The 12,943-nt window shown below is 36.3% G+C and overlaps 2 protein-coding genes across 2 annotated transcripts in view; both read left to right on the top strand.

Annotated features, from left to right (window-relative positions):
- LOC111197026 (NACHT, LRR and PYD domains-containing protein 12-like) overlaps positions 1-12,943 on the top strand; it is a 72,595-nt gene that overhangs the window by 41,976 nt on the left and 17,676 nt on the right. The window contains exons 2-7 of the mRNA XM_049477176.1: positions 6,424-6,520; positions 7,262-7,369; positions 7,504-7,617; positions 9,842-9,890; positions 10,648-10,837; positions 11,088-12,879. Coding sequence (XP_049333133.1) covers positions 6,471-6,520; positions 7,262-7,369; positions 7,504-7,617; positions 9,842-9,890; positions 10,648-10,837; positions 11,088-12,879 — 2,303 coding nt within the window. The 5' untranslated portion in view covers positions 6,424-6,470. The remainder of the gene's footprint in view (positions 1-6,423; positions 6,521-7,261; positions 7,370-7,503; positions 7,618-9,841; positions 9,891-10,647; positions 10,838-11,087; positions 12,880-12,943) is intronic.
- The window catches only part of LOC125801105 (NLR family CARD domain-containing protein 3-like), a 190,564-nt gene continuing 183,210 nt past the window's right edge, over positions 5,590-12,943 (top strand). The window contains exon 1 of the mRNA XM_049477111.1: positions 5,590-5,653. The gene's annotated coding sequence lies outside the window, so the exon portion shown is untranslated. The remainder of the gene's footprint in view (positions 5,654-12,943) is intronic.

The following is a 12,943-nucleotide window of genomic DNA, read 5'->3' on the forward strand; positions in this document are numbered from 1 at the left end:
ATCACATCAGTGTTTAAAAGCAATCTCGTAAGTATTACATTTAAAGGAGGAGTTAATGTTTAAAGTACCTTATGGTGAAAAGTAATACCGCTGTGCCTTGATTACATTTCAAGGTGTATTTCATTCAATTCTGGCACTAATTCAGCGTTTGGTTTTGAAAATGCAAATAAGTGCGTATTGTTTTTCAATAAAGAGATCAAGTGCAATGAAATGTAATGTAAAAGTAGTTTTGTATTTCATTTTGGCACTTATTCTGCATATTAGTGAGGAAAAGCAATGCATTTTGTTGATTGTTTTTACATTTTTCCACCCTAGTGTTTGCTTTTCAATTTGGCACTAATTCCTCTCCATAATATCAGCCAAGGACGGCATTGGGCCATAGCGCATTTCCGCAGCGTGAGGCTATTTTTCTATATTTTTTATGTTGTACACTACTTAGGGAGCCTAATGAAGAAACACCATGTCTCCTATAGGCATTAAACACTCATTATTACACACATTATCAGCCACAAATATCAGGATAAGAGCTGTTATTATTAAAAATAAAAGCTTAAGTGAATATATTTTTCAGTTAATATAGAGTATTTTAGAGGGCCCTTGTAATTCAGCAGGTCTTGAAGCTGAGGGGCACAGAATAAACAAAACTTTAATTTCCTAAAAAAACATTTTCTTTCAAAGTCAAACGAGTGCTGGACTTTAATCTACACAGATTTCTCTCATTAAAACTGATTATTTGGGTGAGTAAAGCTCTTAGATTTATTTACAGTAAGCTTAGATTTCCACAATTTTGACTGAAATGGCTGAAAATAGAGGCTGCTACGCTAGCAAGCTAGCGCTTAGCTACCTAGTCACAAGCCATAGCAACCGCTCACATAGCCGAGCTCTAACACCACTGTGGCTAAATACACTAATTACAATATAAAAGACACACACAGGGGACAGTATGAACACCTACCTGCTGTTTTACTGCTGTTTTTAGCCTCTTTAATTCTACATGCTAATCGCTAAATTAGCTTCAGTCTCCTAGCTTAGCTAGCTAGCTCAGAGCAGGTAGAAAACAAGCTGCCACTCTAACTTACCTGTGTCTGGTAAACTGTGTTGTGTAGTAAAACTAATATATTATATTATATTAACTATATATATATATATATATATAGTAGCAAGGAACAAATTCTTTGACAAAAAAAAGTTTTAATTATCTGGATCCTAGTTTTATAATGTGCAATTTTCCACTGATTTAATTTATTTTCAACTTCCAGTTAATTTCAGCTCATTTATATTTTGTCATAAAGTCCTATAATTTTTATTTGATTTTTAATTGCTAAGTTCAAAAATAGAGGATCATTTTGTCCCATCCAGATGTCTTCTGTTTTATCCAAATTGAATTTTGTTCCTGCTACGTCTTCATAAATTCTATAATCCTGAGCTCTTTCTGATTTCTTACGATTACTGTGATGTCCTCATCAGCAAAGTCTGTAAGTTTAAAAGATTCTTTACCTAAGATATCAATTCCTTTAATTCTGGTATCATTTTTAATTTTATTTAAAAGAGGACTAACTGCTAACACACACATAAGACTGCACTTAAAGGGCAGCCTTGTTTGAGTCCTCTATGTGTCTCAAATTCTGTTAAAATACCCTTTAACATTAATTTGAGCTGCTGATTTTTCATATAATAACTTGATCTTATGGAGGAAATTTGGTGGGAAACCATAGTGCTGCAAATCATTCCATAAATATTCCCTGAACACATAGTCAAAAGCCTTTTTCTGATCTAAAGTAATTATCTAAAATTCCTTATCATTATTTAAATTTAGTAATTTATTATAAATCAAGGTAATCACAGATTTATAGAACAATTCATCTTTAAAACCTTCATTAAAATAATTTTGTAATAAACTTATAATTTAATTTATACAGATCTTATAACATTTCGGAGGTTAACCGTCTGGTCCTGGAGTTTTCCCACCATGTAAATCCTTATTTACTTCAACAATTTCTTCCTTTGTAATTGGTTGATATTGACGAGAGGTCCTCTGCTTGTAATTTTGGACAGTCTGATAAAAATTGTGATTTTTTTTGTTTCATTTATAATTTTCTGCTTTTCTTTTTATTTTCTATTACATTCACATGCTCATCTCTAATCCCTTTAATCATTTTCATTTCTCTTATCATTTACCCGTTTAATAACATTTCCTGTGTTTCCTGAGTAACTATTATCCATACCTGCTTAAAGTGGTAAATTTAAAAATGTTTGTTTATTTTAGACAATCCTGACTTTAATTTTAAAAGATTATCTTAATCTTCTATAGTTTTATTTCTTTTGCTTTGAATTTCCACATATTCTGCTGTAAGTTTACTGTAATATTCATTTTGTTCACAATTAAATTTTTCACATTTATGTACCAGAAACATTTTAATCCCATAATTTTGCATTAGAGTGGGTTTAAACTTCCATGTCTTTAGTTTTTCTAATTTTTAGTAATATTTTTAGGCACTGTGTGTTTCCCTTCCAGAACCCCCGTTGTTCTCTGATTCCCACATTTAATTTTACATGAGTTCAGTTCTATAATTTAGGACTTTTATATCTTTAGTAACATATATTCTATCAATGCGTGTTTTAACTCGAGAATCAAAACGAGGAAAGTCTCAAGAGGAAAAAATTCTCTAAAGGAATCTTTTAGCCCATGTTATACATACTTATCCCAGTAATTTCCCTTCTCCTGTAATATTAACTGTATTATCTGCAACCCTGTCTTTCAGACAAGTCACCACATAATACTACAGAGAAAACCTACAGACAGGATTTGATACAATTTTTAGAAATTCTATTTTTATTTTCTAAAAGACTTTGATGTCCAATATGTGGTGTCAGAAAGGTTTTGGGTATACTTTTACATTTTGGATAAGGTAATTTAAAAAAATTAAATGCTTCCTTGTATCTTTTACAAATTTTGAACCTTGTTTGTCAGGACCCTGGTGAATCAGGAAATGTAGAACATGACTGATTTTTTATCACCAGCATCCATACACACACTGTAAAATCCAAAAATAACAGGGTTTTTTTTTTTTTTTTTACATTTTTGTCAGCATTTGATGTTCTCAACCGGAACTTAAATAATGGAAATAAAAGACTGGAGGTGAATTATTGTTTCAGTTCAGTTTAAACCCTGATTTATCATTGTGCTCTATGTAAAACGTAAGATACAATGATTTAGAGTGTAGTTGGTGCAAATCACATGAAAATTAGCATAAAATTGCATCTGCATAAAGGGGTTATCGTAACTGTCCTTCATATTTCTCCACTTTCTGACGATTCGCTTGACCAGTCGCTTTCATCTGAACTTCAATCTGAATTTGATTCTTTACCCTCTTCATAAAGCTCCTCTTAAGACACTTCTTTTTCCGCTTCTCCACTCTAGACACTTGCTCTTCCTCTATGATCTTGATAGTGTTGATGATCGTACCTTGAACTTGCATCTGTCCTGTCTCTATCTCTGTAGATGCCCCGGATTCTGTGTGTTTTAGATCACTTGGTCTTGGAAAGCCTAGTCTTTGCTTGAATTTGTTGGCGTATGATTTAGGGCATGTGAAATAGTTGTGTCCCACGTCTGAACACAAAGTACAAATGTCAGCGTTGTCTCATTCCACTCTAGTCTTAGAAAGGAACCACAGGTTATTTGTTTAATCCGCACTTCACTCCAGCAGCCACAATGAACAGAAACACAGACTGCTCCGCCTCCAAATGAGTGAACATACATAAGGCAGTGATAACCAATCAAAATAATAATTTAACCAAATGATCTACAGCATCTTTACGTAGTTTCACTTGATGCTTCATACCACGTTCCACGATTATCCACTGGTTTAACTGCAGGCTTCAGAATATCACAGCAATGTTTTAAATATAGCTCAGTGTCATAATCAAAGATGTGTCCTGTCCAGAATTTTACAAGTGTCTTTACATCCATGCTGGTAGAGGAAAAAAATCTTTCCAGTTTTGTTTTGTTGGTTATTTCAAACAATTGATTATAGAATAATAAATCAATTCCATCAGCTTTACATTCTCCAATAGAAAAGAAGAAATAACCATTATCCCACATTTTTGGGGGGATTTTCTATATCTTCATATGTATTTAGTTCCGTTTACTGTAAACACAACACAACAAATCTCTGCTATTTTTTTAAAAATATACTTAATTTCTCATTCCTGTTCTTTTTATACTGAATCCCCCAACACTGCATAGTGCAATATTAGGTCAGACAGAGGAGATAAAGAATATTTCTTTTACTTTTTCTTAGTGTACTGTTCATTCTGCTTCTAACCTCCTTTTTTAGGTTTACTCTTCCGTTTCTTTTTGTTGGATGCAGCAGCCCCCGTGCGTATGTATGGTGGTAGATCTTGTCATAGATGGAAGAAGAGGTGATGAAGAAGGAGGAGGAACTTGGTTTGCTTGTGTTTTGGCTGCTGCAGACTCGTACTCCTCGCTGCTGTCTCCTTCAGACGAGGTGCTGGTGTTCGGATTTCCTCCGTCTGTCTCTCCGCTGCTGCTGCTGCTTCCGCTGCTACTTAAATCTTCATGATGACTCATTTCCATCCTCTACTCTTTCACTTCCATTGTAGAGAGCTTCACTTGGACCTGGTTCCTCCACTGCGTCTGGTAGAACTCGGTTTGGGTGACTGATCGTTGGATGTGTCGTTAGAGGGATTTAATTTCTTCAGAAACTACTTCCTCTTTTTGTTTCCACTTACTGTCCACACAGTCACCATTATTAAAATACACACCTAAAAAATGTATTTGCTCTTTATCTGGAACATCGACTCTGAACTTCTTTCTTTGATCCACAATCCACACACATTTAGATTTAGCCATATTAAGCTTTGCACCAGAACGTTTTTTATTAAATTTATAATATTCCATTATAATGTTTAAGTCTTTTTTTTTGTTGTAATAAAAACTGTAATATCATCTGCAACAATATCACCACAGTGTTTGACATATTTTTCTATAATTTACATATATTTGACACCCCTCAAAGACACTAAATGGAGGCAGTGCTCCTTTCTCCCAGCATTATTGTCACAATGTACACATGTGCAGTATAGTCACATAAAATACCAACTGTGTTTTTTTATTTTTTTTAATTGTATTTAAGAGCTAAATTAAATGATTTTGTGATTTTTGTTAGTTTGTTTCTAAATTGTTAATAATTATTATCATTATTATTATTATTATTTATTATTTGTCTAATTGTCATTTACCTTTATGTAACCTTTAAATAAATAATGACAGTGAGCTCAGACTGTTTAATGCAGTCATGGAAAACAGAATCATCATGAAAACGTTATAAAATGTGGGTCAGATCATGCGCAGTGCGGGGACGAGCACTTTTGGACGGGTAGCAGAACACTGGTCTGAAAACTGGGGGGTTTTACAGCTGTGTGGGAGAAACTTTAGACTCATGAATATTCAAACATTCCATTCAGCCCTGTGATATGATTGGCTTACAATAGCCTTAAACGAAAAATAGCTCCACCCACCCAGCGTCTATTCGCTGTGAGAGAGCAAGGGGGCGGGGCTTAGAGGGAGCGAGGTGTGACGCAGTGAAGGAGAGAGTGAAATTAGAAGAGGACAGAAGTCCGGATTCACTCGGTAAGTTCAGAACTGAAGAGAATGTAGAACAGAACCGTGTAGCTTAAAGTCAGAACCGGTTCTAAAGGTTCCTCAGATCCAGAACCGGTTCTTTAAGCTCAGCTCAGTGTCCGATTCCACTGGAAGAACCAGGATCAGCATGGAGATCTGAACCGGGCCTGAATCAGACCTGGACCTGGTCTAGATCAGACCGGCTGGAGAACAATCAGCTGTAACAGATCAATAATGCTGTAAACTGAAGAGAAATGCGCAGATATAGATTGATATTTATTGATCACAGTGTAGTTTATGCTGATTAAAGCGCATTACTGCTTAATGTGGACTTTGATCTGTTGGGGAGATAAAAACACGGAGCTGCTATAAAGGCGTGTTTATATGCAGTAGCGCTGTTCAACCAGCAGGGGGAGCAACGGAGCTCAAGATCACGTGGAGTGTTAGTGTTTTTAATCCTGCTGTTTTATATTATACTTAAATAATCTCTCTATTCTGATTCAGTAACATAACATTAATATCATTAATAATAATAGAACAGTGTGTATATTTATAATGTGTAATGCAGTAATATTACTAATAATAATTAAATTATAATCATTATAATAACAGTAAATGTCTCTGTAATCTGTAGAATAATGTGTAATGAGGGTAAATCACACTATGTGTCGTTCTCTGTTTGTTTTGTTAGTTTATCAGGTTTTGTTTAATGCAGTTCTGATGATAATGTCATTATTGTAAGAATAAAGGTTTTATTGTAACGGCTGATCTGTTCTCAGGGGTCGGTGTCGGCAGTGTTCAGCTGTGTGTGAATGAAGAAGAGTAAATGATGGATCTTCAGAACTCCAGCAGTGGAGGAGGACCTCCTGTCCTAAAGTGAGTAAATTAAGTGATGGGTTTAATATGTAAAGTAGTTTTGTATTGTAATGGTTTCAGCTCTAATCCTGGACCTGTGATCTGCATATTTTACAGTTTTAAAATATTGAGAACAGAGTTTCTCCTGGACAAGAGTCAGAACCCTGTGCTGTATTTAAACACAGAGAAACGCTTAACAAACCAGACAGTTATTCTTATAGTAGAATGTGTTTCTAATCTGCATTTAAAGTAAAAAATCTGCCTTTAATATCTATTAGTTAATATTAATAATATGTTTCCTTCTGGCACAGTAACAGTATTAGGTGGTTGCTGTAGTGATGTAATGCTGTTGCTAGGTGGTTGCTATGGTATGGGGTGGTTGCACATTTATGTAAAAAATATGGTCCATATTTTCCTTTTAGTTTATAATACAGTATAATTGTGTAATTGTGTAGCTCTTACCAATACATTAACTAGACACAGATCTATAAAGTACATATAGTAAATATGATCTAATCAGGTGATGACATTGTGACATCATAACAAACACTAATATATTCAACAGTATTGTTAAAGAAATTAAAATATGTATATTTATTAGACGAGCGTTTTTCAGTTTGGGGCAGCTGACAGAAAGCTCCGGGACGCTTCTGGGACGGTTATGAAGAAGTTAGTCTGGAACCTGTGAATAAGTTTTAGTAAAGGAACACATTACTCCACACTTTACTCTCATCATGGATCATCATGAAGATCTGTTTACAGGGAGAAGAGAGCAGCATCTCCAGCCCCCAGTGGAGTGTCTATGAAGAGTGACCGGTCCATGATGAATCCTCCAGCGTTCAGCAGTGGAGGAGGAAGCTCTGGGTCTCGGTACATCACTGCACTAAACTACTGTTCTGTTCTGAGAGTGAAGCTCTTCAGTTCCTGATCTTTATTAAAGATGTGCTGTGTGTTGGAGTTTCACTGTGTAAATGCTGGAGTTTCACTGTGTTTAATGTTAACAGAACTGAAACCCAGAGAGGAGCTTCTCCAGAACCCAGCTGTGTTTCTATGAAGAGTGACCGGTCCATCAATCATCCTCCTGATCTCAGCAGTGAAGATATGACCTCTGACCCACAGTGAGTGAAACATCACTTACATCATTTACTGATTTTTACTATAATTTACCTTTTTAAACCATATAACACACACACACACACACACACAGGAGGTCAGTGTGAGATTCTCTGTATGTAATGATCAGTGTAAACAGCTGGGTGTGATGGGGATGCGGGATTTAGAACAATGAGATTAAATTACAATATCAGCTACAGGTTGGAGAATTACACATATATCTATATCTAGGGGTGTACGATACTGATAAAAACAATATCTCAATAACCTTAATAATTTTTTCAGCAAAAAGTATTGTATTGTAATAAACTGCACTTCTTAAATTATAATAATTATTGTTTACTAAATATATCAATGCAAACAATATATTTAATATTTAATTCCTTGAAACGAACAAAAACATTAAAATCATCAGTTCAAATATCGAAGAGTGCACATGTGTGTAAACCATGTGACCTACCAGATATTCTAGAGTAAAAAATTCTTTAGTGTGAAATTTGCAAAACAAAGTTATATTTATATTAGTGATATCAATCAAATTAAAATGAATTGTATTAATTGCAACAATGATCTGTGATTTAATCTTTATTTATTTATTTATTTATTTTTAGTGGTGGTTATTCCCTTGGGAAGGGGACAACAATTGTTGCGTCTGGCAGACTAGATCTAGACTAGGAGCTAATGTCAGTATAAATTAGAATATTTTAATGTGCTTTAATGGATGAAATAAGTGAATATAATCCATATTTTAACTTCAACAACCTGGAAAGAAGAAACCTGCCATTAGCTGAGTGTGTGTGTGTGTGAGTGTGTGTGTGTGTGTATGTGTGTGTGTAAGAGAGAGAGAGCATGACAGAGAGAAAGATTTCAGCTCAATGACGGTGTGTCAACAGTTTGGAGGAAAATGAAGCGTGAATTAAAGTGATTGGCTCGTGCGACAGCACAAGTAACCACGAGCGCACTCACGAGACAAACATGTACCAACGTGATGGACTTGTCACCTGCCAGTGTGAGCTCAGAGTTAGCCTATGCTAGCTAGCTCACCGCATGGCCATTCTCAATGCACACGTGCAGCAATCTATCCTAAAACATCACCTAGTGAACCCGTGGAATAAAGACGTTTTGATTGTAGTTTTTCCCCAGTAATTAGCATACTCGATAATGTCAGCTCACACATCAACAACACAGTAATTAAGATATTATCATAGACAATATGTATCACACACCCCTAATCTATATATAGAGACAGTAGCGGGATATGTTAGTAATGTTACTCTGACCTGGAGCCGGTGGAAAACTCCTGAACGGGGCGGGGTTGTGACGTGTTGGGTAATGTTAAAAGGCCTGTTGGGATAATTAATTAATGAACTTACTGTATGATAACTTAACGTGACGGTGATCATTTAATAAATGCTAATGAATTAAAAATATTATTGATGGTAAACTAAAGCTTATATAAGCTCTGGATCGTTTCTCCTAACTTTACAAAAAATATTCTCCACTCAAAGCTTTATGACACAGAGCACATTAGCGCCATCTGGTGGACAAAACCACAAAGTGCTTTATGTGTCTGGTAAAAAAAAGAAACATTTTGCCAGTTTTATAGCCCTAAAAACAGTTTTCCAACATATTAAAAACATGACATTTATTGCTTCTTTAATAGCAGGAAATAAAACGTAATCATCTGTTGTGAATCTATTAAACATCTCAGTTGCTGGGGTGAGTACATACACCCAGGATTGGGCAGAATGTGTTCTAGTACAATACATAGAACAGTAATGTATTCAGAATAAATTAGAATACACTTTAGAACATATTTTGATAATTCACGCTGGAAAACCTTTTAGGTGTTTCCTTTCTAATTAAATTAATGTTGTTGCTGATCGACACTGTTTATAATTTAATTATATGTGATTATTCTTAATTGTAGAACAAATTAAGCATTGCCTCAGTGGTTTAAAGCAACTGTTTTTACCTGTGCCTTAAAATATTAGATAAAAGGTGACATAATTGCAAAAATCTTTATTTACCTTTATAAATCTTTATTACTAGAAAGTTAAGAAACATTTAAAAAAGTGATGGTTTAATGCAGGTTTATCTTTTACTTTACTCAGATTTTCTGATATTCTTTATTTTATTAATAATAACATATTTAGTTGAAACAAAAGCTTTTTAGATCAGAACATTGATTCATGTGGATTACAGTATGGATTTTCTTGTTACCCACAGTAAGAAGAAAATAAAGAGTTACAGGGAAAAACTGGACCACATATTCAAGGTTAGTCCTAAACCATATATTTGATGGGATTCTCCAAGATTTCTTTTACATTTCAGTTTAATTTCACTTTAAAATTTTGATACTAATCATAATTTATTTACTTTCAGTTTATGGAACATTATAACTTATAATGTTAAAGGAGAACTTTGGTGTAAAATTGACTCTTTGTGCAGTAAAACATGATAAAAAGTAAGAATAGCACACCTCTGCTCTCCTACAGCTTTCTGAGATACAGTATTTTTATGCTTTTTGCCCTGCACTCTGTAATAGCGCCACTTTGGGACATATTTTGCCCCGATAAATCGCTTTTTACACTTTTGTCCAGCTCAAAGTAACTCCACACCTCCTTAGTAGAATCCGGAACTTTATTAAAAACCAATGTTTACATCCCATGCCGCTAGCCTTCAGCTCCAGGCACCACCATCACGGTACTGATAATAAAAGACATATATACATACATAGACTACACATAGCCTGCCTCCTGGCGTAGCAGCCGGCTCCAAGTTCATAGGGGAGGTGTGCTATTCAACAAAGGTAAATACTTATTTTTTATCATGTTTTACTACACCTAAAGTCAATTTTACACTGGACTTATCCTTTAATGCTGATGCTAAATTATGCTACTCAGTAACATAATGTTTAAATCCTTTTACAAACCAGAGCATCCATAACTTCTTTTCTCCTCAGATCAGTGTCATCATCTCTCTCTCTGTACTGTAACAGCTTTACCGATTCTGTGATGTTTGTTCTTAATCAGGAGCTGCAGGAGAAGTTTATCTCTCTAGTTAAGAACGAGCTGAACACATTCAAGAAGCTCCTAAATCCAGATTACCCAGCATGCTCTGAGGGAGAGGTGGAGGATGATCAGAAAGAGGGGGTGCTGAAGGTCACACTGCACATCCTGAGGAGCATGAATGAGACAGACCTCGCCAACACACTAGAGAGCAGTAAGAGTTCTGGGTAATGAGAATGGGGAACAACTAGTGCTAATTGATTTCCTCAGAGGAGTTCTGATTTTCAAGTTAGAATAATAAGCAATAGTTAACTGGATTTTGTAATTATAAGATATTGTGTCACAGCATCAAATGTATCCATAAACCTAACAATTATCTACTGTATCAGAGTCAGTTTACAAAGGGGTCTTTCATGAAGATCACAGCTAATTACATTTTCCTTATTCTCTTCCTCTGTTATCAGAATTAGCCCCAGCATGCCAACGAAAGCTCAAATCCAAGCTGAGAGATAAATATCAGATACTTAATGAAGGAATATCGGGCCATGTAAAGTCAGCACTTCTGAATGAGATCTACACAGAGCTCTACATCACAGAGGGAGATGGAGGAGATGTCAATCAGGAACATGAGGTGAAACAGATTGAAGCTGCATCCAGGAAAAAAACAACACAGGAAAAACCAATCAAATGCAACGACATTTTTAAACCATTACCAGAACAGAAACGAACCATCAGAACTGTACTGACTAAAGGAGTTGCTGGAATTGGAAAAACAGTCTCTGTGCAGAAGTTCATTCTGGACTGGGCAGAAGAAAAAGTTAATCAGGACATTCTCTTCATATTTCCACTTCCTTTTAGAGAGCTGAATCTGATGAAGGAGAAGAAGCTCAGTCTGGTGAATCTTCTTCAGGACTTTTTCCCAGAAACACAAGATTTAAAACCAAGACATTATAAGAGCTACAAGATCATGTTCATTTTTGATGGACTGGATGAGTGTCGACTGCCTCTGGATTTCCAGAACAATGAGAACTTGGTGAATATAGAAGAGCAAACCTCAGTGGAGGTTCTGCTGACGAACCTCATCAAGGGGAATCTGCTTCCCTCTGCTCTCCTCTGGATCACCTCTCGACCAGCAGCGGTCAGTCAGATCCCTACTGAGTGTGTTGATCAGGTAACAGAAGTGCGGGGTTTCAGTGACCCTCAGAAACAGGAGTACTTCAGTAAGAGGATCAGCGATCAGGACCTGGCCAATAAAGTCTTCACACACATCAGGTCTTCAAGAAGCCTCTACATCATGTGCCACATACCGGTCTTCTGCTGGATTACAGCCACTGTTCTAGAGAGAATGCTGAGTGAAGCTGAGAGTGGAGAAATTCCCAAAACCCTGACGCAGATGTTCACACACTTCCTGATCTTTCAGATCAAACACAAGAGCCAGAAGTACAGTGGGAATAGTGACCCTGATCCTCAGAAAACAAGAACAAGTATCCTGGCTCTGGGGAAACTGGCGTTCCAGCAGCTGGAGAAAGGAAACCTGATCTTCTATGAGGAAGATCTAATAGAGAGTGGCATCAATATTAGAGAAGTGTCAGTGTACTCAGGAGTGTGTACCCAGATCTTCAGGGAGGAACATGAGCTGCACCTGGGGAAGGTCTTCAGCTTTGTACATCTGAGTGTTCAGGAGTTTCTTGCTGCTTTATATGCATTTCTCAACAGAAAAATTCCAAAGGAACAATCGACTGAAACACAAAGCGGTAAACTCCTCAAGTTTTTCAGCAAGTCAACAATGACTGACTTCCTCAGCAGTGCCATTGACAGAGCCTTACAGAGTGAGAGTGGACACCTGGACCTGTTCCTTCGTTTCCTTCTGGGTCTCTCACTGGAGTCAAATCAGACTCTATTACGAGTGTTGCTGACCCCAACACAGAGGATCTCTCACAGCAATGAGGAAACAGTCAAATACATCAAAATGAAGATTGAGAAGAACTTATCTCCAGAGAAATCCATCAATCTGTTCCACTGTCTGAATGAACTGAATGATCATTCTCTGGTGCAGGAAGTGCAGAAATACCTGAGTGGAGGTGGTGAGCATCGTCTTCACCAGGCCAGCCTCTCTCCTGCTCAGTGGTCAGCTCTGGTGTTTGTGTTGGTGAACTCAGAAGAAGAGCTGGAGGAGTTTAACCTCAGTAAATATGATCCATCAGAGGAGTGTTTTCTGAAGCTGCTGCCAGTAGTTAAAATATCCAGAAGAGCTGTGTGAGTATTTTTATTCAGGCCTTCACACAGTTTTTAATTAACTGCTGATGTGTAGAATTCATGT

This window comes from Astyanax mexicanus, chromosome 4 (assembly GCF_023375975.1).
Source record: "Astyanax mexicanus isolate ESR-SI-001 chromosome 4, AstMex3_surface, whole genome shotgun sequence".
In the NCBI taxonomy this organism is placed as follows: domain Eukaryota; kingdom Metazoa; phylum Chordata; class Actinopteri; order Characiformes; family Acestrorhamphidae; genus Astyanax; species Astyanax mexicanus.